The sequence below is a fragment of the Melozone crissalis genome, unplaced genomic scaffold, assembly GCF_028551555.1.
Source record: "Melozone crissalis strain CALT ecotype California unplaced genomic scaffold, PUWL_Pcris_2 ptg000006l_1, whole genome shotgun sequence".
Lineage (NCBI taxonomy): Eukaryota > Metazoa > Chordata > Aves > Passeriformes > Passerellidae > Melozone > Melozone crissalis.
In genome coordinates this window covers 50410001-50430926 of record NW_026535784.1, presented here as the reverse complement: position 1 = coordinate 50430926, position 20926 = coordinate 50410001, and the positions used below count along the sequence as shown (strand labels likewise).

At 49.2% G+C, this 20926-nt stretch overlaps 3 protein-coding genes across 7 annotated transcripts in view; 2 read left to right on the top strand and 1 right to left on the bottom strand.

Moving 5' to 3' along the window:
• Positions 1 to 2966: 2966 nt before the first annotated feature.
• On the bottom strand, positions 2967 to 10058 carry ENOPH1 (enolase-phosphatase 1). The gene is made up of 6 exons (XM_054290297.1): positions 9932 to 10058; positions 6813 to 6914; positions 5759 to 5961; positions 4734 to 4866; positions 4339 to 4462; positions 2967 to 3318 (listed from the first exon to the last, which is right to left on the bottom strand). The coding sequence occupies exons 1-6, from the start codon at positions 10013 to 10015 to the stop codon at positions 3179 to 3181; spliced, it is 786 nt and encodes a 261-aa protein (XP_054146272.1). The 5' UTR covers positions 10016 to 10058; the 3' UTR covers positions 2967 to 3178.
• Positions 10059 to 10393: 335 nt separating this feature from the next.
• On the top strand, positions 10394 to 14357 carry HNRNPDL (heterogeneous nuclear ribonucleoprotein D like). 4 transcript variants are annotated; one of them, XR_008483965.1, is made up of 8 exons: positions 10394 to 10579; positions 10870 to 11038; positions 11127 to 11288; positions 11542 to 11673; positions 11788 to 11902; positions 12483 to 12650; positions 12814 to 13395; positions 14087 to 14357. XR_008483965.1 is itself a non-coding variant. In XM_054290276.1 (8 exons), exons 1-7 carry the CDS (start codon positions 10491 to 10493, stop codon positions 12882 to 12884), a joined length of 906 nt encoding a protein of 301 aa, XP_054146251.1. In that variant the 5' UTR covers positions 10394 to 10490; the 3' UTR covers positions 12885 to 12910; positions 14087 to 14357. The 4 variants fall into 4 exon arrangements, 3 of the variants coding, with proteins under 3 accessions (XP_054146251.1, XP_054146240.1, XP_054146232.1); XM_054290276.1 differs by having other exon boundaries at positions 12814 to 12910; XM_054290265.1 differs by having other exon boundaries at positions 12814 to 12910; positions 13292 to 14357.
• A 1645-nt stretch (positions 14358 to 16002) lies between these two features.
• Positions 16003 to 20926, top strand: part of HNRNPD (heterogeneous nuclear ribonucleoprotein D) — a 9049-nt gene continuing 4125 nt past the window's right edge. For both annotated transcript variants that reach the window (XR_008483964.1, XM_054290228.1), the window contains exons 1-3: positions 16003 to 16230; positions 19511 to 19679; positions 20426 to 20587. Coding sequence is in view for 1 of the 2 variants with exons in the window: in XM_054290228.1 (XP_054146203.1) it covers positions 16040 to 16230; positions 19511 to 19679; positions 20426 to 20587 (522 nt within the window). In the remaining variant the exon portion in view is untranslated. The remainder of the gene's footprint in view (positions 16231 to 19510; positions 19680 to 20425; positions 20588 to 20926) is intronic.

Below are 20926 nucleotides of genomic sequence, written 5' to 3'. Positions count from 1 at the left end.
GCTTGGCTTCCTGGTGGGCACTGCTGGCAGTGAGGTGCTGAATTGAGGTGAGAACATCTGTGTGCCCTGAAGACAACCCAGAAGAGGCTGCTTCTTCCATGTGTAGTGCTTCCACCACACATTGTGTATAGTATTTCAAAAGCTTTTTTAAATTTTTTTTTTCTGTTCACTGAGGGGGAAAACATTGTGTTAGAGACACCAAGCTTGTCTGCCATAAGAACAGTACCAGTGCTTCTGGGCATAGGGTTTGGTTTTGCTCCTTGTGCAAGCCAAACTTCAGATATGCTGGTTTGGGGTTTGGGCTCTGGGCCCCTCAGTGTGGCCAGCTGTCCTGAGTGGAGCCTGCTGCAGGCTTCAATGGGCTTCCAGGGTGCCAGGAGGGAGTTCTGGCACAGAGGCTGGCTGATCTGCCTGAGGGCTGGAGGTACAAGAAGGGAACAGCAAAACCAGAAGGGCTTTTCCCTCCCTAAAGGGAGGTTTCAAACAGAAGGTCTGTTTTCAAAGGAGCTCAAAACCTGATTTTGGGAAGGCTGTTGGGTAAAGGAGTGATGGGAGTTGCTTTTCCCCATGGCTCCTATTTTCCTCCACAAATGAGGCTCAGCTTAGGTTTACATCTAGTCTGAGCTGCAGGAAAACAAGCAGAAATTAAAATGGTAGGAAAAGGCACTTGAAGGGGAACTCGTACTGATCTGTGGCATTTCTGACAGAGAAAAGGCAAAAGGGCATTCAGTCTTCTGCAAAGGTCACAGGCCTCTCCTGAGAGGAGAAACAGTTGAGCCAAACTGTGTGTTAAGTAGAAAGCTTTCAGCCAGCCCTTTCTTTTCTGTGCACCAAAACTTGTTCTCAGGCAGCTGTTACAAACCCAGAGGATTTCTGGCCAACAGAGGGTTGTTGTGGATTGCTGAAGGCTTCCTCCTTGTGGCAGTGTCATGAGTGGAAAGCTTTCCCAGGAGGATGTGCTGAGAGTGGCCAAGGACACAGCAGTGTGAGGTGCCAGCTCCCATGGGGCTCATCCAGGGAGCTCTTCCTGGGCAAGGAAGGAGGGGACAGTCTGGAGAACACGCAGGTGGGATCCTCTTGCACTGGCACACACTCAATCCATATGGAGCACAAAATAGCAATTTGTTGTAAAGGTGTTTTACTGTAAATAGTCCACCGTGTCTCTTTTTCCCTGATTAATTAATACTTTCAGTTTTTTTTATTTTAGCTTTTGTAATTTTATCAAAGAAAAAAAAAAGATTATGTGGTTATTTTCTTTCCTTTTGCTCCTTTTCCTATATGCAATCCAAACTGAATTTCAGGTTTTTAGTGATAATTCTGTACATTTCTTAGAGTATTTCTTACAGCACATTTCAGTACAACTAAATGACAACCAATGTACACTAAAACATGACCACTAAATAAAGTGCTTTTATGGAGAAAGTGAGCTTTATTTTTGTCCCTACCCCAAGCATAGCTTTCTGATGGCAAAGGCAAAACAAAAGGTATTTATTTACAGTGTAATGATTAATATTATCACTTAAGGAAGCCAGGGACCATTCAGCCATGCAGATACACTTACTGTAACAGCACTAATTAGCAGGCTCTTTCTAGGAGCAGCATCACACCCACTGCACAGCCCAGAAAGGCATCTGGACTAGCTGTCCCACAGCCTGACCTGCTACTATTAAATTCTTAGAAGGGCCATGCTGGCACAGTTGGGTTTCCCCCCCAAGTGCTTGTCTCTTCACTGTTCTTTACCCATCAGCCTCCCTCAACAGGGACAGCTGTAGGTATAAATCACAGCTCAGGAAGGCAGCAAGCACATCCTCTATTCTGGCTGGCTGTGAGGGCAAACACCCGTGCATGAAGTGCCAGCAGCAGGGAATGGGGAAACAGGATTTCAGACAGGAGTTTCAGACTGCTCTGACTCCACTGCTACCAAGTATAACCTACCTGTGGCTCTCACTCCTGCACTGAGCCACAGCTGAAATCCTAACATGGCCAGGGAGGTAGTACAGCTTCCTTGGCAGGACAAGGCTGCTGCCTTAAAGAAAGGACTGGGGAAAGTGACAGCAGGAACACAGTGTTCACAGGTTTTGAAATAAAATAATAAAATTTGCCTTCTAGGTGCTGGGATCAGTGGTGCTAAGACAGGAAGGCTAAATGCTGTGATGGAGGGAACACAATGAAAGCAAAGGTGTGTTTTTATTTACTACATTAGGAAAAGCTCCATGACCATCTGATCTACATTGGCACAATTTAGGTAAGGTAAAAAGGTCAGGGGTCTAATTCTCATCAAATGCAGCAGGATGTCTGCCCTCAGGAGCAGTTTGTCAAGGTCTGCTCACAGCTGACCAGTGCTATGAATGTGTGACTGGGTGATCTTGGCTGGAGGAGGAGCTCTGTGGGTCAGTGCTGAGATACTTCAGAAATGCTGTCAAGCTCACTTTGGGCTTCAGACAGTTGTATCCCATAGCCCAGCACCATGATGCAGCAGTGAAGTGTGTTCAGAATTTAATTTTTAAAGCTGTATTTATATATACTTGACTTCATTCTAGGTAGGCTGGCTGTGGAGCTCTAAGCAGCCTCCATATACTACTTGTGCTGTTTTGTACCTAGAGCTGCTGCAGACACAGCCAAGGTACACATTATTCCTTGTCTAAAGAGCCTGCAGCAAGGGCTGGCTTCTTCTGTGGGAGCCTACTGTACTATAGCCCACAGCTGGCATTTCCCTTTGGGAATCCTAACTGTGAATGTTTTTGACTTAGCAGAAATCCTATCTGCAGGGAGAAGCTCACATATCCCCCCATGGTCCCTACTGCTCCCTCTGGGGCAAGGGGACATAAACCTTGTTTGCAGACTGCTTCTAACAATGACAGAGCTCATGGTGGGGCACCTCAGCACCAGATTTCAGGGGATGAGTCTGGAGGAAGCATTCCCTTAGCTAACTGCTAGCCAGGAAAGGGGAGGAACAGCATGGGTGCTGCTCCCTGCCCTGTTCCCAGCTCCAACTGGCAGCCAGCCTCTGTCCTACTGCACCAGAGACCCCACACCATACTCTCCATCCATACCTGCCTGCACGAGGCCCAAGACATAATGTGGATTTGGTTTGAAATTCTGATTATGGACAAAATGACCTAACATTTCACAAGGACAATTAGGTGAAGCACAGTCTTTTGTGCGCACACCGCTTTCCCTAAGTGGAGGAGGGCAAGAACAGTTCGGTGAACGAGGAGATGAGGCTGTAATAGGATTTCTCATCGTCCGTCAGCCCCGCGTTGCCCGGTCTGATCACCACAGCCACGTGAGTGTCCGCCTCCTCGGCTGCATTGGCTTCTGAAACAGACAGAGAGGGGACAGTGGAGGGGACAGCCCTTACTGACCTCTTCACTGCAGGGTCCCTGAGGCTTGAGGGTGCCCCAGAACACCCGAGTGCTTTTAAAGGCTGACACTGAGAAAGCAGCGTTTGCATATGGCAGGGCTCTAGAGAGGAACCAGCTCCTGGCAGACCTGCTGTGGATGGCTGCAGCTGCAGGAATGGAGCTGGCCTCACCATCCCCTCCCCTCTGCCAGCTGATGGCTCTCCAAGGCTCCTTGCAGGCAGCACACACCATCATCCTGACTCCTGCTCCATCAGCTCGATTCCTGTCATGAGGCTGTGGTCAGCCTGTGGCATTTGTGAGTCAAACAGCTCCCTCTCCCAGTCACTTCTCACAAGCTTCTTTTTGCTCCCTGAGCACAAAAGGCCACTGGAAGATGATCCAGGGAAAAGGAGGTAACCACAAGCTGCCACCAGCTCTGCTGCCAAGGCTGGGAAGGAGGTAAGGACTAACTCTGGGGGACTGAGCTGGCTCAGGCAGAGACCCAGTGCTATTTCTGCCAGAAAGATGTTTCCAGCTAAAGCAGGAAATTAAATTAGCTTTTCAAGCCTGGCTTTCCATGGGTCAAGTCTTGGCAACCTGAAGCAATGTTTTCCTGCTGCTGAACAAAACCTAACCATAAAGTGGCACAAAGAATCAGCCACGTAGCAACACAGCAAACACCACCATTTCCCCTGAGCCCCGGCCAAACCACTGACCCTGTTGGTAAATGGGCCGTGCCTCAGCCCTCTCTCCTGCCTGGCTGGTGCAAAGGCAGGCTTTCTACTTGACCTATTTTCCCTCATTGCAGCACTGCACATGGACATCCCACTGCTGTGTGCAAGCCTGGGTGTGTAAAGGAGGAGGATGGCAGCAGCTGGAGGGAAGGTGCTGAAGCATTTCTGGGTGTTTGTGAGAAGGCAGCAGCAGCACACCTCTGAAGAGCACCCGCCTCCCCTGCACAGGTGAGAGGCAGCAGGACTGGCAGGTCACATACCTCGAGGGACATCTGTCAGGAAGAGAATGTTGTTGGTGGCACACCCAATACTGGCAGCAATCCTCCTGTAGCTCTCACTTTCTACCTTGGGGCCTATTTTGGTATCAAAGTGGCCATCAAAGAGCTGAAAGAGAGAGAGAAGCACAGGCCATTGCTGAGTGCCACCTGAAGAGCAGGGATAAATCTCCCTCCCTCCCTTTCTGCCACAGTAATGAGGGGTTGGTGCAGCCATGCTTTCACAGTCAACTCCTTGAGCTGAATTCCCATGGATCAAACCCACTGCCCCACCTTCCTGTCACAGAATTCCTGTCACAAAGTGTTACAGCGAGGGTGGTTGTGGGAAGGGAGTGCTCTGCAGGGGGAGAAGCTGTACGGAAGGTGGTAAGGTTATCTACCTCTAGGATATCACCTTCTGTAGAGTATCCAAACAGAAGCTTCTGGGCTTCAACGCTGCCTGAGGAGTAGATATAGACCTTCATCCCCGCTTCCCGCCACTTCCGGATGGCTGGAACAACGTCCTCGAAGATTCTGGAGCAAAACAGGGCAGCAGGTAAGGTAAGGGCAAACCCTGAGGCACCTGGGGGGACATCATTAGCCAGGCACTGTGACAATTTTGCCCCATTAGTTTGCAAAGGGGACTTCATTTTCAATCTGCCCAGGGCTCCTGGAACCAGGTTTCTTCCAGCAGCAGGTGATGCAGAGCTGGGCAAGGAGATTTTAGAGATCTCACTCCTTGAATGCAGCCAAGCAGGCAGCTTCCCCCACAGTTTTTGGGTCACTGTAAGACAATTTAGCCTTGTTTTTAAAAACAAAGCCAACAGGACATGAGTCTCTCTTGACTTGTTTTTGGATGTATACATTTTTCTGTCAGCTCATTTTCTTCTTCCTCATTTGGCAAAACTTAGTGAATTTATGGGCTTGTTTTACTTAGAGATCTGAAGTGCACAGTTTAACTAAGTATCTCTTAAATAAGAAGATCAGGCTTAATTTCAGTTGTCCCTACTTATGCACTCCTGTGTTGTGGCTGAAACAAAGAGGAACCTGAAGACAAAAAGAAGTGGAAAGGCAGGAAACACACAGGTAAAAGACAAAGCAGGAGGAAACAACTGAAAGGGTCTGACCCTGCAATCCTGGCTTGTTTATACTTGTTCCAAAATATGAGTGCAATTTGGGGATAAAGAATGGAAGACTAAGAAATCTAAGAAGCTCATACTTGTGACTCTTGGTTTACCAAGAAATCTCTCAAACATTGACTTACCTGCTGAGCTAGTGATGCTACTTGTATAACAGTATAACAGTATAACAGTGGGGCTGTTCCCAGGAATAACTTATGTAGCTCTTCTGCTAATAAACTTTAGGGAAGATGCCCCCCAGAGCTGCCCCCAGGAGGGGGCACACAACTACTCACACAATTACTCACTCTCCTTTGACGTGCCCGGTGGCATAGGCTGCCCTCCACATGTGGCCCTGCAGCTGCTTCAGTGCCGTGGTTTTCCTGTCCAGGGACATCTGCCAGTGCACGTTGTCCACCACGGCCTGGATGACGCGCTCCAGCTCCTCCTCCCCGCTGCCGCTCTCCAAAGGGATGGGCACGGCCCCGTCCAGGCTGGAGTCCTCCTGAGCCTGCACAGTGGTGTCAGAGCACAGTGCTGACAGTGCCAAGGCTGTGGGGCTCAGCCCTGCACGGGCTGTTCACTAAAGAGCTGGGCTTGCTGATCCCTGCAGGTCCCCTCCAACTCAGACTATTCTGTGATTCTGTGCAATCATCCGTGATAGAAAGAGGGCAGGGAAGAGATGGAGCCATTTCCACACCTCTAATGTAGGAAAGTGATCTAACAGATCTAACATCTGCATCCATGCACTGCTGTACAGGACACTGCACTTCACAGGAGGGGTTACAACATTGTCTGCTTTTCTCAATGGAAAATTGAAACTCCAGTTGTGTTTAGAAATACTTGCTTGGACTGTACTTTCCAAACCAACCAATTAGCATCACTGTAGTCGTATTGTAAATACTCTAATGAGAACTATGCTTGTTTAAGTATTTAATTACTATAATTAAGGCAAAGAAGCAAATGCATCTGTTGGCATCAGCCACAAGTCTCAAATTGATGATGCTGTGTCCCTGTACAGAGGCAGCATCCACTGCTCTGTGTGGAACAAGTGCTCTGCCTTCCCTGTGCTGCTTCCCAAAAGAGGTTTGGATTCAAGAAGTGCAGGCAAAAAGCTGGAAAGTCTTGGCTCAACAGCTGCCCAGGGGCTGTGAGGACCAAGGTGAGCTGAGGGAAGCTGCTGCCTACCAAGCCCAACCCCAGGCTCTGGATGGGGGAGAATCCAACCTTCAAGGCAACTGGCCTCCATGGATGAGGGCAGAGAGACAGGGACAAATGTGGGGTGACCAGGATGGTCCAAGTGACCCAAAGCCTCAGGCATGCAATGCAAATGCAGAGACAGGGATGACTCTGTTACTTAACCTGTTTCCTCAGCAGTCCCACATCCCGCTGGCACTCCTCCTCCTCCCAGTGAGCACGCAGGTACTCCTTCACGTTGTCTTTGATGTAAGGGAACAAGGTCTCCTGGCAGAAAAAGAGGCTGCTCCTTTAAGCTGGCAGAGGTAAGGCTGACTGGCTTTTAAAGGAACCGTTCGCATGTCCTGCCCTGTACAGTTACACTCCCAAATTTAAGCTTCCCCTACAATGCTGCAGCTGGTGAAAATTCCTGCCAAGGGGGTCTGCCTGGTCACAGGACTGAGCCAGCCTCAGGCCAGGATCAGTGCAGGTGGATTTTTTTACACAAATATTTACGTAGCTGAAACTTTTAAAGCCTGCAATGGAAAGGTGGGTGACAACTTTTCCTGGGCTTGCAAAAAAATATGTCTCAAATGGCACCTGTGACCCCACATTCCCACAAGGCTGACAATGTATGTACTCTGAACAGGTAAATTATGCTATTGTATTCTTGATGGGGCACTTATCCTAGCAAAGGTCATTCTGAAAACAGGTCTCAACCTGTCCCCAAAACTAGAGGAACTTTTAAAATGAAAAGTCTGGTCCGGTGACACTGAGCTCCACAGGAGGACAGTCTTGCAAATGAAATTAAACGGGGTTTGGGAAAAGCAGCACAGGAAAATGACAAACCTTCACAGAGATCCCAAGGGCAATCAGAAATAATTACAAATTGCACTCATTAGTGGTGTTTCACGAGTCAGGAGCCACAAGCCGCTACCGTGCACATTCTGGGTGTGTGAAAAGCCTCAGGTTAAGGAGAAGGGCAGGGAAATCCTTCCTTTGGGTAGAGAACTGAGCTTTTCTTAATTTCTTAATTTTATTAACCTGAACTCACCTCTCCTCAAAAAATGGCCCTAGGTATGTCATCTTTAGCTTATTAATGAATTAAGAAAGCAGTGGTCCTGAGATTATGATGTGATGGCAGAACTGCAGGATTTGCTATTGCTCTAATACTGTATTTTCCATGTTTTATATTTTAAAAACAATGCAGATTGCTTTAAGAATTACCACAAACTTGCCTAGGGAAATCAAAAGCCTAGTAATGCCCCCAGTTAATCTCTCATTTCCTTTACTTTGAAGCTATCTTTTAAATCATGGAGGAAATTAAAGAGAATCCACTGGGAAATGCAGCTGACCTGCTGGCTTGGTTTAACCTCCTTTACAACTCAAATGTCAAAAGGAGCCAATTGTTTTTCAAAAGCAGCATTTCATGCTCTTGTGCTGGCTAAGAAAAACTCCCAAACTGACAGAAAGATCAGTGGATTCTCTGATTTGTGAGATTTTAAAAGGGTAAAAGTCTTGGCAAATGCATAGGTCTGTGGACTAAGAGGGGACACCCACATGACAGCTGGAATAGTGGACAGCTCAGTGGGACAGATGGTTTGTGGATGCCAAGAGTGATCCCAGTCAATGATGTGTCAAGTTTAATAGGACATGAGTCTGTGTAGAAGAAAGACTCCAAATACTCTCTTTTCTGGTATCTTTCCTTAATCCACCCATCAACTGACCCATTCTATTCCCTTACTTTGCAGATTCAGTCATTCTAACACTAGAGAGAGGATTAAATAAAATCGTTTAATATTGAAGAATAAAGTGTCCACTGAACCATCAGTGGACCTTTCAAAGGCAGATAGAGGTTAACTGAAAGCCCAAATGAACTAACTTGTTCCAAGCATTTTCAGGATTTCCATCAAACTGAATTTTACTGGGAATCAAAACCCATTTGGCCTCCCTGGAGCAGAAAGACTTTGGGTGGAAATCCAGAGTCTCAGGTGTATGGCATGTTGTTTGCACACAACTGCAAAACGGCTTTGAGGTGAACATGAACAACTTAGCTGCTCCGTTAGATGTTCAGTAAGAAACCTGAGCTGTCCAAACTTACTGAACTGACACACATTGAGGGGAAGGAGGCAGCTGTAATGCCACCTAGGCCTGAAGTTTCTTCAAGAGCACTGGAAGAACATGGATGTAGGTCAGGCTGTTCATCTGTTAGACTGTGTTAGCAGAAGCCTCTAGAAAGGCAGACAGGGGCCTTCACCTGCCATGGGGGTCACAAAGCACCGTTTTAAGCCACTGGCTGCAAAAACCACTGAAAGCTGTCATGTCTCAGGGAGAAATCCAGGTTAATGAAGGGCAGGAGAAGGGATCCATCCAAGCAAGCCGCTCCCTCCTGTTAACCAAAGCCGCCCGCAGAGGAGGGACCCCGGCTATCACAATTTGCGGTTCTCCAAGCGCCTGTGACCCACAGGCTTCCCAGTGCCCTCGGTTCTGTACCTAAAGCAGCATTTCCAGCAGCCTGAAGCTCTTTCCTAGGCAAGGGAAGGCACTCGTGCATTGGCTGCCGCTTCGGTCCCGGTGTGTCCCCGGCGCTGCCCTGCGGCAGGGCTGGACACGCTGCCCCGGCACACCGGGGGCGTTCGGCCGCACCAGCCTCCCGAAGCGAAAAGGCAGCGGATAACCCCAGAATTATCGATTACTGCAAACTGCTAATTACCGAAATTAAGGCCAAGAAGCATCGTACTTCAGCGAGCCCGCACTTGAGGCTCTCTGCAGAGCCGGGTGCGGTGCTGCAGCTCCAGCCATCAAAGGACAGCGATGCTCGAGGGCTTTTCCGGGGTGAGGCTGCGAGCACCCCAGCTGCCCTATATCCACCAGTGAAACAAACCCCTGACCTGCCCGAACCTCCGAGCACCCCAGCTGCCCTATATCCACCAGCGAAACAAACCCCTGACCTGCCCGAACCTCCGAGCACCCCAGCTGCCCTATATCCACCAGTGAAACAACCCCCTGCCCTGCCCGACCCTCCGCGGCAATGTCCTGCTCCCCAGCTCACCGCAGGGCGGCCGCTCGCCAACAACACAAGGCGTATTTTCTCGCGAGCATTATTCAGAAAAACGCGGAAAACGGGTCACGGCTTTCGTTCCCGGGGGCACCCCGGCCTGCCTTGAGGCGAGCTCAGGGCCGGGGAGGTCACGGTACGAAGGGCGACGCTCCGGGAGCCCCCCGCGACGCCAGGGCTGGGGGGTCACGACAGGAGCGGCGATGCTACCGGAGCCCCCGCGGGGCCGGCGGCCACCGGGTCTCACCTGGACGAAGGCGATGGGGGTGGTGGTGCCCTCGATGTCCAGCAGGATGGCGCGCACCTCCGCCGGCACCGGCAGCACGCCCATGGCGGCGGCGGCGGCGGCGGCACGTGGGGCGCACCGGGGACGCGCGGCGGCGGCGGGGAGCGCCGCGCCGGCTGTGCCCGCCCACGGAGCGCCCGCCCCGCCCCTCCCCGCCGGCGGCGGCGGAACGGGGTTTCTGGGTTACGCGTCACAACCCACCGCCGGCCGGCCCGCTGAGCCCGGCACCCGCCCGTAGCGCGGTCCCCGGTGCGGCGGTGCCCGTGCCCGCCTGGAGCCGCGGCACCGGCCCGGCCCAGCCCGCGCGATGGCGGCCGCGGGGCGGCTGCTGCAGCCCCGCCGCGAGCCGCCGGGGGCGCTGCGGCGCCGGGCGGGAGGGCGGCGCTGATTGGCTGCCGGGGCGGCTATATAAAAGAGGCGCAGGCGGTGCCCGGATCTCTTCCGCCGCCATTTTCTGCCGGGCGCAGGTCTCCGCTGTCTCCGCCGCTCGCACGAGCACCCCCGCCGCCCTCGCCCCGCCATGGAGGACGCGACCGAGATGAGCGGCGGCCAGGAGGAGTTCGCCGAGGGCTCCAAGATCAACGCGAGCAAGAACCAGCAGGACGACGGGTATGGCCGGGGACGTGGTGGGGGGGGGAGGTGCGGGGGAGTCGCGCGTCCATGTCCGCCGTCCGCCCTGCGGCTCGGGGGGGCGGCTCGAGGCCGGGGGGAGCGCGGCATTCCCTTCCCGCTCCATGGCCGCGCCCGCCTTTGTGTCCCGGGCGGTGACCCAGTTTCCGCGGGGCGGGGACACGGACGGGGGGGCCGAGCGGGGCCCTGACGTCAGCGGCGGCCTGTGGGGCCCGGGGGGGCTCTGCCGGCGCTCTCACCCGAACCCGTACGCGTTCCCTGCCCTCCAGGAAAATGTTCATCGGAGGCCTCAGCTGGGACACCAGCAAGAAGGACCTGACGGAGTATCTCTCGCGCTTTGGCGAGGTTGTGGATTGCACGATCAAAACAGACCCGGTCACTGGAAGGTCGAGGGGGTTTGGGTTCGTGCTCTTCAAGGATGCTGCCAGCGTGGAGAAGGTGCGTGCTTTTCCTGCGGACCCAGGGCACGAAGCCAGCTGGTGTGGCTGTGGCGGTCTGAGACTTTGTTCCTTTGTCTGCTTTTTAGGTGTTGGAACTGAAGGAACACAAACTGGACGGCAAGTTAATAGATCCTAAAAGGGCAAAAGCGCTGAAAGGGAAGGAGCCACCCAAAAAAGTGTTTGTTGGTGGGCTGAGTCCAGATACTTCTGAAGAACAGATTAAGGAGTACTTTGGTGCTTTTGGCGAGGTATAGTATACTATATAAGAAAATTTCTAATTCTCAAGTGTAGTCTTGCCTCTCTTACGAAAGAATTTGTGAGGAGGGACTTGGTCAAAACTAGAGATAGTTGAATCTATATGTTAATGATTTCATAAAACTGTAATGGTCTGATTTATAGCTGTCAAAAGTAGTCTGTAGATTCTGCACTGCCAGATAGTTTTGGTGGCATAAAAGGTTGCTTTCAGATTTCATGCATTGTTTGTATTCATTTTGATTTCAGATTGAAAACATTGAACTTCCCATGGACACAAAGACAAATGAAAGGAGAGGCTTCTGTTTTATCACATACACAGACGAAGAGCCAGTAAAGAAGTTACTAGAGAGCAGATACCACCAGATTGGTTCAGGCAAGGTAGGACAACTCTTGTTCTTGGAATGTGAAATCTATCTCTGTAGGCTTCTGTGAAAGAAACTCACAGAATGCTCTTGGAATTCTTAGTAAGTTAAAGGATTTCTCTCCTTACAGTGTGAAATCAAAGTAGCACAGCCCAAAGAGGTGTACAGGCAGCAGCAGCAGCAGCAGAAAGGAGGGAAAAGCAATTCTTCTGGTGGACGTGGAGGCGGAAGGGGGCGTGGACGGGGTGAGTATTTTCTGTGGCTCTGTTAATCTAAGCACTGACCAAACAGTCTGGTGTTTGTAGATATTCCAGGTTGCAAGTTGTGTGCAGATCTCATTTAAATCAAATATGTAAAGTAGCCCATGAGTAAGTGGTGTTTTGGTGGTTATGGTTGCTTGTTGAAGCTGAGGAATCTCTTCTTGATCTGCTTGCATTCAAGTGGTGAAGGGGCAGGGTGGATGTAGGGTATTTCTGTGCACCCTTTGTGGTCAGTGTAGCCAGCACAGTTACACTTTCACTTCAGAGGGATTCACTTAATTGGCCCAGGGCAGGAAACTAGGAGCTGTTTGCTAAGGCGTGGGGTGGCCACTTCGCTACACCTTCAAACGGATCAGAAGGGAACAGCTGGTACATTGAGGTTAATGCATCTCAGTCCTTCAAGGTCAGCAGACACAACTCACACCATGCTGCAAGGCTCATCCTGTGGTGTCACTTGGTGCTCAGGCAATTACTGATTATTCTCATATCAAAGAAGTTAGATGAAAGGGCACAGGAGAGGAGTGAAACAAGTTTTGAAACTTAGAGTTGCTATGCTTGGTTTCAGGTCAGGGACAAAACTGGAACCAAGGATTTAATAACTATTATGATCAAGGCTACGGGAATTACAATAGCGCTTACAGTGACCAGAGCTACAGTGGCTATGGAGGCTACGACTACTCTGGGTACAACTATCACAGCTACGGATACGGGCCGGGATACACAGATTACAGTGGTAAGTGCCTTTGCCCTCATTCCCATAACAAGAGCAACGCTGCTCTTGGTCAGCCCATGGCTCTGAAGATGGGATCCCTTGGTGTGCTGCTGTGGGGGCAGTCTCCCTCTGAGGCTGGTGCTAACGCCTGTGGGTTCTGTTTTTCCCCACATGCTCCCTGCAGGCCAACAGAGCACGTATGGGAAGGCGTCCCGTGGCGGCGGCAACCACCAAAACAACTACCAGCCCTACTAAGGCAGTACCTAGTACCTGACAAACAGGTGTGTACAGGAGCGCACGCTCCACTCCGACCGTGCCTAATCTAATTTAAAGATCAATAGACAAACGAAGAGTAAAAACTTGCCTAGCATGACTTTTCCTTTAATTAAGCTTTTGTTAACTTAAAAAATACTTTTTTTTTAAAACCAGCTTTGCCTACGTGTCTATAGATCTTTAACTTTGTAAAAGCGTGACTTTATCTTCTTTAGTACTTCAGAAAAACATAAGAGTTTTTCTGGTTTGCGTTGTGTACCAGGTGATCTAGAGGAATAATTAAACTTATTAGAAGTATTAACAGGTAAAGTACTGAAATGGGTACAACTTAAGGAAAACAAGAATGTTGTCTTCTAACTCTGACATTATACCTTGTTTGTACCCGCCAGCGGGAACTTCATTGCAGGCCGTGTGTCACCCTGACCACGTCTATCTCTGGGGTCGCACGTTGCAGGCAGAGCGCAAGGCATACACCAGAAAACGCTGTCCTGTGGTATGGTCTCTTCCAACTTCATGTACCAGCGTAAAGATTAAAGTGGAAAACTTCAGACTTTGGCTTCTTTTTTTAATCTTTTTTGGAGATTAAGTGTCTTTAACTTAAATGGTTTTTTACAGGAGTTAAAGTACATAAATGCCTTTACAGCTTAATCATTTGGTCTTCTGTTTAGTGTTGTATTTCAATTGTGGAACCTCATTTTAAATGTGCATTCTTTAAGATTTTAATGCTTGCTTTTTTCTTTTTATAGCTAATAGTGAAATCTGCAAACCAAAACGAACTTTTAAATCTGGATAAACATTAAAGATCATATGCATATGGACTGTCTGAACTAAAGTGACCTGACTTGTGTTGCACATAAGTCGTTTAGTTGTATAAGCAAATAATCAGAAAGCCTTTTGGCAATGTTTCCAATGGAAAAGAAAGTGATCCAGAGCCTGCTTGCTTGTCTAAATTGAATGGTTGCTGTTTTGGAGCAGCATCCTACATGGGCTGGATATTTGGGAAAGTAAATTACTAATGGGTAACTAAACAAACCTCTTGTGTTACCGTAATAAATATGCATATGATCTTTAACAGTGAAGAAAGGAATATATAGAAGACTTAAAGCAGTTCATGAAAATGGACCTTTTAACAATCCTGTAGTAACTGTCACAGATCTGACATGCATTTTGTCTTGATTTTTTAGGTAGAGATACTGCGACAAAAAGCCATCTTGCAACGCATCGCGAGTGAATGGAGGGTGGTCTTCACGAGAGGAAATGACTATTTTGTAAAAGACTCTTAGTGAACGACACAACTGTGTCCAACTGTACATAGCGGCCGACTAGTTTTCTTTTATGGTTTTTACTTTCTTTTTGCCATTCATGTTATGACACAATGTGGACTTGTGTTTATACAAACTTTATTTGTATAATTTCATGTTAAAAGATTCTCTAATAAATGCTTACTTAAGTGAGTGTGGAGTCTTGCTGTCACCTTAAAGTGGTGTAACTATAGTTCTACTTGGATAGAAGGCCAGCTCTCTCTGGAGATCAAGGTTACTGTGAGAACAGGTCTATATGCCCCCTTCTTTCTCCTTGGAATTCGCATCACTGTGGGAAGATGGCAGAGCAGAGTCGTGTCTTGCCCTCTGCAGCAGCAAGGAGAGAATGGTCTGTGGCACAATGCTGCCAGTTTTGTACATCTCAGGAGAGATCTAGAACTATAGCAGCACCTTTTCAATGCTGATGGCACTGCTTGAGGAGTTGGAACTTTTCAAGGCTTCTCAAGCACTTAAAACCTCAAGTATTCTAGAATGTAGCTTAGTTACTTTCCCACACCACTTCTATTCCAATTCCAAGCAGGAGATTATAAATTCTTGAACTTTGGGACCAGCAACTATTTTCTGTACAAGTTAGGTGCTGTACTGGACTCTTCTCACCTTCAGAAAACAGGTTTCCCATCTAGTGCACACTAGCAAGCAACAACTAAAAGCCTGAATGCTGGAGAAGGAACACTGCATTAGCCCAGCACATTTCTGGTTTAGAGTGGTTGGGATGGGTAAAGGAGCGTGTTTTGTCTGAGGCAAAAGGATTGCAGCAGTCTGCCTGAAGATTGGATGTTTCTCAGCACAAATACCTAGTCAAGCATCAAAATAAACCTTGCTTGTTAAAACTCACTGATGTCACTGACTACAAACTGAAGAATCAGCAAGAAGCCACAGCAGTGTGTGAGTTCATACACTGCATTTGTGAATGTAGCTGGATCCAGCACTGCCCTCCACAGCAGCTGAGGGAGACTTGTGCCACAAGAGCATGGCTTCATTGCTCCAGTGGTTTGTTAACACACAAAACCCCACTAAGATCCAAGTTTTACTTCAATCTGTAATCCTTGCACTCGGCGCTAGTGAAGTGCAGCCTGGAGTATGGTGTGCAGGTCTGGGCTCTGCACAAGAAAGGCCAGGGGCTCCTGCAGAGGCTCCAGTGGAGGGCCACAAGGATGATGGGGGCTGGAGCTTCTCTCACAAGGAGAGACTGTGGGAGCTGGGCCTGTTTGGTCTGGAGAAGGCTGAAGGGGATCTCACCATGCACATCAATATCTCAAACGCAGGTGCCAAGAGGATGGTGATTTTCAGTGCTGCCCAGTGACAGGACAAGGAGCAATGACCACAAACCAAAACACAAGTTCCACTTCACCATGAGGAAGGACTTCTTACGTGGAGGGTGGCAGACAGTAGGAACAGCTGCCCAGGGAGGTTGAGTCTCCCTCTCTGGAGCCATTCCAAACTCTTCCCGACCTGTTCCTGTGGCCCTGCCTTGGGCGGGGGGGTTGAACTGTACGATCTCCAGAGGCCCAGCCCAGCCCTATCGATTCCGTGAGTGTCCACGTCGGCCCCCCGGGCCCTGGCTGCCCCCGGGGCCGTGCCGAGCTCCCCCCGCGCTCCCTCACAGCTCCCGGGGGCGGTGTCACGTGTCCGCCCGCCGCGCTCCTTCCGGCCGCCATTTTAGGTTGGGTCGGTGGCGGCGCCATTAAAAACAGGGAGCGAGAGGAAGAGGGATCGGCGGGATCGGCGCGCTCGGCCGGGGCCGCCAGCGGGGCCGGGGCCTCGGCGGGGAGGCGGCGGCACCGGAGGTGGCCGGTGCGGGGCGGCGGCGGCGCCATGTCGGATCAGCAGTTCGCTCTGGACTCGGCGGCGGTAGCGGCTGGCGCCGGGGGCAGCGCGGCGGAGCCGGCGGAGCAGCCTGAGGGGCAGGCGGGGGCGGGGAGCACCGATGGGGGAGGCGGCGGCGGCGGCGGGGTCGAGTCGGAGGGAGCCAAGATCGACGCCAGCAAGAACGAGGAGGACGAGGGGTGAGCGGCGGGGGCGGGTTGCGGTCCCGGGCGGGGCGCGGCGCCCCCGGCCCCGCTCGCTGCCCTGTTTGTTTACTTGGCGCCTCGGCGACGTCACGGGCCGAGCGGCGGGGGCGGCGTCTGGTCCCGCGATGTGCGAACGGAGCGATGTGCCTCAAACTGCAGGCCGCTTTTACTTATTTTCCTTTTTAACGATGCCTTTTCTATGAGTTAAAGTGCGGTGCCTGCGTGAGGACAGGAACTCGGTGTAGCCGAATGCTCTGGTTGCAGTTGCAGTGTTGCCCTGTGCTGCAAACATTACTGTTAGCTGAGTGCCAGAGGCACCGGGACTTCTTCCCAGCTTAGAACATGCCCCTGCTTCTCCGGAACTTGCTGTCGGGAGGATTATGTTAGGTGGTGTCCTAACTTGAGAAGTAGGAGTTGAAAAGGCAGGAAGCTGAGCCGGGGGAGGTTCAGGTTATGCACCAGGAAAAGGTTTTGCACCTAGAGGGTGGTTGGGCAATAGAACAGGGAAGTGGTTACAGCACCAAGTCTGACAGAGTTCCAGAAGCGCTTGGAAAATGTTCTCAGGCACACGGTGTGACTCTTGGGGTGTCCTATGCAGGGCTGGGAGTTGGACTTGATGATTCTGATAGGTCCCTTCCAGCTCAGCATGTTCTATTACTCTGTTTTATGGCGAGTAAATACAGCTTTTAATCTTAATAGGGTCTCTGCCTGGGGCAGTGTCCCTCTATATTGCCGGTGAAATTTGTGTGTAATAAATCCAGCGACGGGACAGGCTGTTGCACTCTGCTGTCTGCTGTCGGGCCGTGAAACTCGAGCTGCAGGTCTGTTTTTGGTCAAGGCAGAAAATAACCTGGTTAAAGGCGTGCTAACTACTGTGTCCTGCTGATTCCTGCTGCAAAACCTTCCTGAGTGTCTTCCTCCTTCAGTAATAACCTGGGGTGTTGCTGAGAGAGATGTTGATAATCTGGGATAATGCAGAGAGAGAGAGTGAGCAGGAACCCTTTTTTGAGTATTTTGCTGGAATTAGCAGAAATTAAAATGGTTTTGTTACTTTTCAGCTGTTCTTAACAGCTGTAAATGCCTTTGGCGTTTGCGTGTTTGTTTTACTTATTACCCTTGAATACACAGCAATTAAAGGGTTTTCATGTGCAAACTCAGGTTCCTTTGAGGCAAGAGAGCTTAGGAAAAGTGGTCTCTAAGCGGTGCAGTGACAATGGGCAGTGATTACAGGTATCACACATTGACTCGTAGTCTGGTTCAGTCTTTTTGACCCATCAATTCTTCATGCTGCACAGGAAATAAAGTTTTTTGGTAGTAAAGGGAAAGTAAAGGGCAAAAAGCCGATCTGTGATACCTTGTTTAGCTAAGGTTTGAAAGCTTTCCCAGTGCACTTCTGGTAGCTTATTTTGGGAAGCTGTACGTGCTGATGTGGCTTAGACCAGCCATACTGTGGGCTAGGAAATGTGTGAATTTTACAAGCTTGTGGCAGCGCTGTGCCCCTGCTCCTGAATTGTGCTCATGATTGTGGTGTAGCCCTGAGCTCAGTGTCCCTTGGAGCAGTGGTTGATGTAGGAGCAGCCGTGGTTTGCTGCTCTGTGAGTGGGCTCAGAGGTGCAGTTCCTGCGGGGAGAGATGGAAAACCTGCCAAGGCTCTTGGTTTCAGGCTCGTGGTTCTTGGTGTGCCTGTCCTTAGGAGTACAGGGCAGGGTCTGCATGTTCACGTGGAGGCAGGTGGTTTGTGTAGCAAGTGTCAGTTCGGTAGTAGCTGCTGGAGCATCCCTGCCCCTCCTGTGTCAGAAACACAGAAGCCCTCCACAGACAAGCTAAGGACCTTAATGATGGGTGAGCAAAGGGCAGAAAGCTCCTTTGCTTTACTGCCTGTGCTGGGGTGAGGCTGCTGGTTTACCTGGTGGGCCCTTTCTTCCATGAGGACAGGAAGAAGTCACAGCTGATAGAAGGGGCTGTTGGTGCTTTGTTGAAGGGAGATCTGGAACTAGCTGGAAAAGTGGATAAAGGGGTGGGGAATTGGTGCTCCTTCTTGACAGAATTGGGCACTTGCTATAAAAACATCTGAAGCTCCCAAACCCCTCATCGGTATGGATTTTGTCAGAAGGTGTATGCTCTTGTTAATTCTGTGAGAGCACAGCTAAGTCAGCAGAGCTAGTTCAAAGGAGCAGCTTTTGATTTGAGGCAGTTTGAGCTGTGGAGGTACAGTGCTCTTTCACATGATTGGCAGCAATGTTTGTGCGTGGGAAGTGGAAGGGTTGGAAACATGAGACAGTGGTTTTTCAGGTTTTCAGATAACTGTGTCTGATTGTGAAATAAGTTGGGACAGTGAAGACAGGCAAAGCTTTGTAGAAATTGCTTTTATAGATCATAATGGATCATATTGTTTGGTTACAGCTCACAGTAAAATCTTCTTTATCAGTATTAGAAGAGATCATCTCAAATCAAATCCTCTTCTGAATGGGTTCCTAAGCCCTATGCCTAATAACCTGGAATGTTTCATTTATGGGTATACTGGCTTGATTTTTCATCTTTTAAAATTTTGGGGTTTTATGCCTTACTAACATGCTGTGATGATCATGATTTGATTCTAAGCTTCCAGTGTGCTTTTGAAAATACAGATTATGAATTATGTGCTGTACACATAATTCATATCTGCCCAGCAGCACTGGTGCTGTAGAAATACTGGAAAGACATTCTCTTGATGGTAATGGATTATGCCAGGTGTTTATATAAAGTTTTTGTGAGGAAAGAACTTCTGACCATTCAATACTTTGCTTTTTCATAATTGCTTTCTGGGGAAGGGGACTTGACTAAACTTTATTTTAGTTTATTAATTTGGGCATATGTCCAGTCCAGACTGGTAGATAAATGCTTCTGTTTTAACCACACTTCCTTACAAATCTAATCTGCCTGCGTGTGTTTCAGTTTGTGGAGGCTCTACAGATAGCTGGATGGAATTAAACGTGTGATGGGGATGTGAAGGAGTAGTAAATTATCTTTTTGTCACTGCTCTAGTGGTTTCTTGGGACAGCAGAGTAAGCAGCTGCAGGAGAAGACAGTGAAAAATGTTTGTTTATGTGAAAGTCTTTATCTGTCCTGGCCAGACTCACTTAAGCAAGTTGTCAAAAAGTGCAGGCCCATGTGTGCAGTGCCATGACTGATAAAATCCTGCCAGCTCCATGCATCAGGGTATTGGGCTCATAAAGCTTGGCAGTGCAGGATTTTGGGTAACACACATTTACAGATTGACCAACTTGCCTAACAGGAAAATGTTCATTGGTGGCCTCAGCTGGGACACCACGAAGAAGGATCTGAAGGACTACTTCTCCAAGTTTGGTGAAGTTGTGGACTGCACTCTCAAGTTGGACCCCATCACTGGGAGATCGAGAGGCTTTGGCTTTGTGCTCTTCAAAGAGTCAGAGAGCGTGGATAAGGTAGGATTAAAGTACTGAAACATGTTCAAATTCAGGTGTCGGAGATAAAGCACTCACTAGGGTGACTGTAGGCGTTGTTCTTGCATCTTCTGCTAAAGATGATTCAGGGGTGCAGCATGTTTCATGTGCTTGTGAAAATGCTTTCTTTTATGAACCATCTTACTCGTGATGCTGTGTCCAGGACCAGCAGTGATTCCTGAGGTAGGTATGGATTTGGGCACTTACAGGTTCTGCAAGCCACTGGACTTGGGCACTTGAAAAATGCTGTGTATAAATGTCTGCTGCCTGCTGCTGTGAAAGCAGCAATTGCAAAGAACTTCTGGTCCTTGCATTCCAGAGCTGCACCATGAATCCCTAGAGTACGGCCAATAGCTTTGATACATTTAAGCTCTGTCCAAGCAAAAATTAGTTGTTAGCTTTTCTAAAATGCTGTGGATGCAGCACACAGAAATGTTTTCACCTCGTGACCTTCATGATATCTAAAGTACAGATTTTTTACTTCATAAGGTTTGAGGATGAGAAGAGTACTTTTTGAGAGGTGTTACACTCTTGCTTCTACTGGGTAATAAGTGGTTCCAGTTGTCAGAACTGTCAGTGGATAGTAATCAAAAATCACAGAACTTTGTTTTTGTGCAACAACTTAATGGTGTGATCCAAGTATTGAAATTGAATCAATTTTGGCCTTACTCAAAACATCAGTGAAATATTTAGCTAGAACTGTAAAACTCTGTTTTAATTATCCTCAGGTCATGGACCAGAAAGAACACAAGCTGAATGGAAAGGTCATTGATCCAAAAAGAGCTAAAGCCATGAAAACAAAAGAACCTGTTAAAAAGATTTTTGTTGGGGGCTTATCTCCAGACACACCTGAGGAGAAAATCCGGGAATACTTTGGAGCTTTTGGTGAGGTATGTGGTGAACCTGTTCTGTCTTCACAAATGTATTAATAGAAAGCATCCCCCACGTGCAGCCTGTATTGATGCTAATGTAAAGCTACTGTAAGCTTTATGGCCACTGTAGTTCCATGTGTGTTAGTGGTCAGAATGTTGATGTTCAGTTACAGGCTCTGAGTTGAGCAGACTGGTTTGATGGAAGGGAGAGCTGGGATAAGTCAGAGAGGGAGGCAGTGTTTTGAGCAGGGTGCTTTGGTCAGTGAGATGCTCTTCAGCCACCCCAGCTCATCTCCTGTAGCACAGATTGAGACAGTTTTGCCTAAATTCTGTACAACTGTGTAGTCTCTCTCCCCA

Coding starts and splice junctions, on each gene's coding strand:
- ENOPH1 (XM_054290297.1), bottom strand. CDS start 10,015: ATGGGCGTGCTGCCGGTGCCGGCGGAGGTGCGCGCCATCCTGCTGGAC. Junction 5,962..6,812: donor TGGGACTGCTGAGGAAACAG/GTTAAGTAACAG, acceptor ACCACTGTGCAG/GCTCAGGAGGACTCCAGCCT. Junction 3,319..4,338: donor CCTGACAGATGTCCCTCGAG/GTATGTGACCTG, acceptor TGTCTGTTTCAG/AAGCCAATGCAGCCGAGGAG.
- HNRNPDL (XM_054290276.1), top strand. CDS start 10,491: ATGGAGGACGCGACCGAGATGAGCGGCGGCCAGGAGGAGTTCGCCGAG. Junction 11,289..11,541: donor ACTTTGGTGCTTTTGGCGAG/GTATAGTATACT, acceptor TTTTGATTTCAG/ATTGAAAACATTGAACTTCC. Junction 11,674..11,787: donor ACCAGATTGGTTCAGGCAAG/GTAGGACAACTC, acceptor CTCTCCTTACAG/TGTGAAATCAAAGTAGCACA.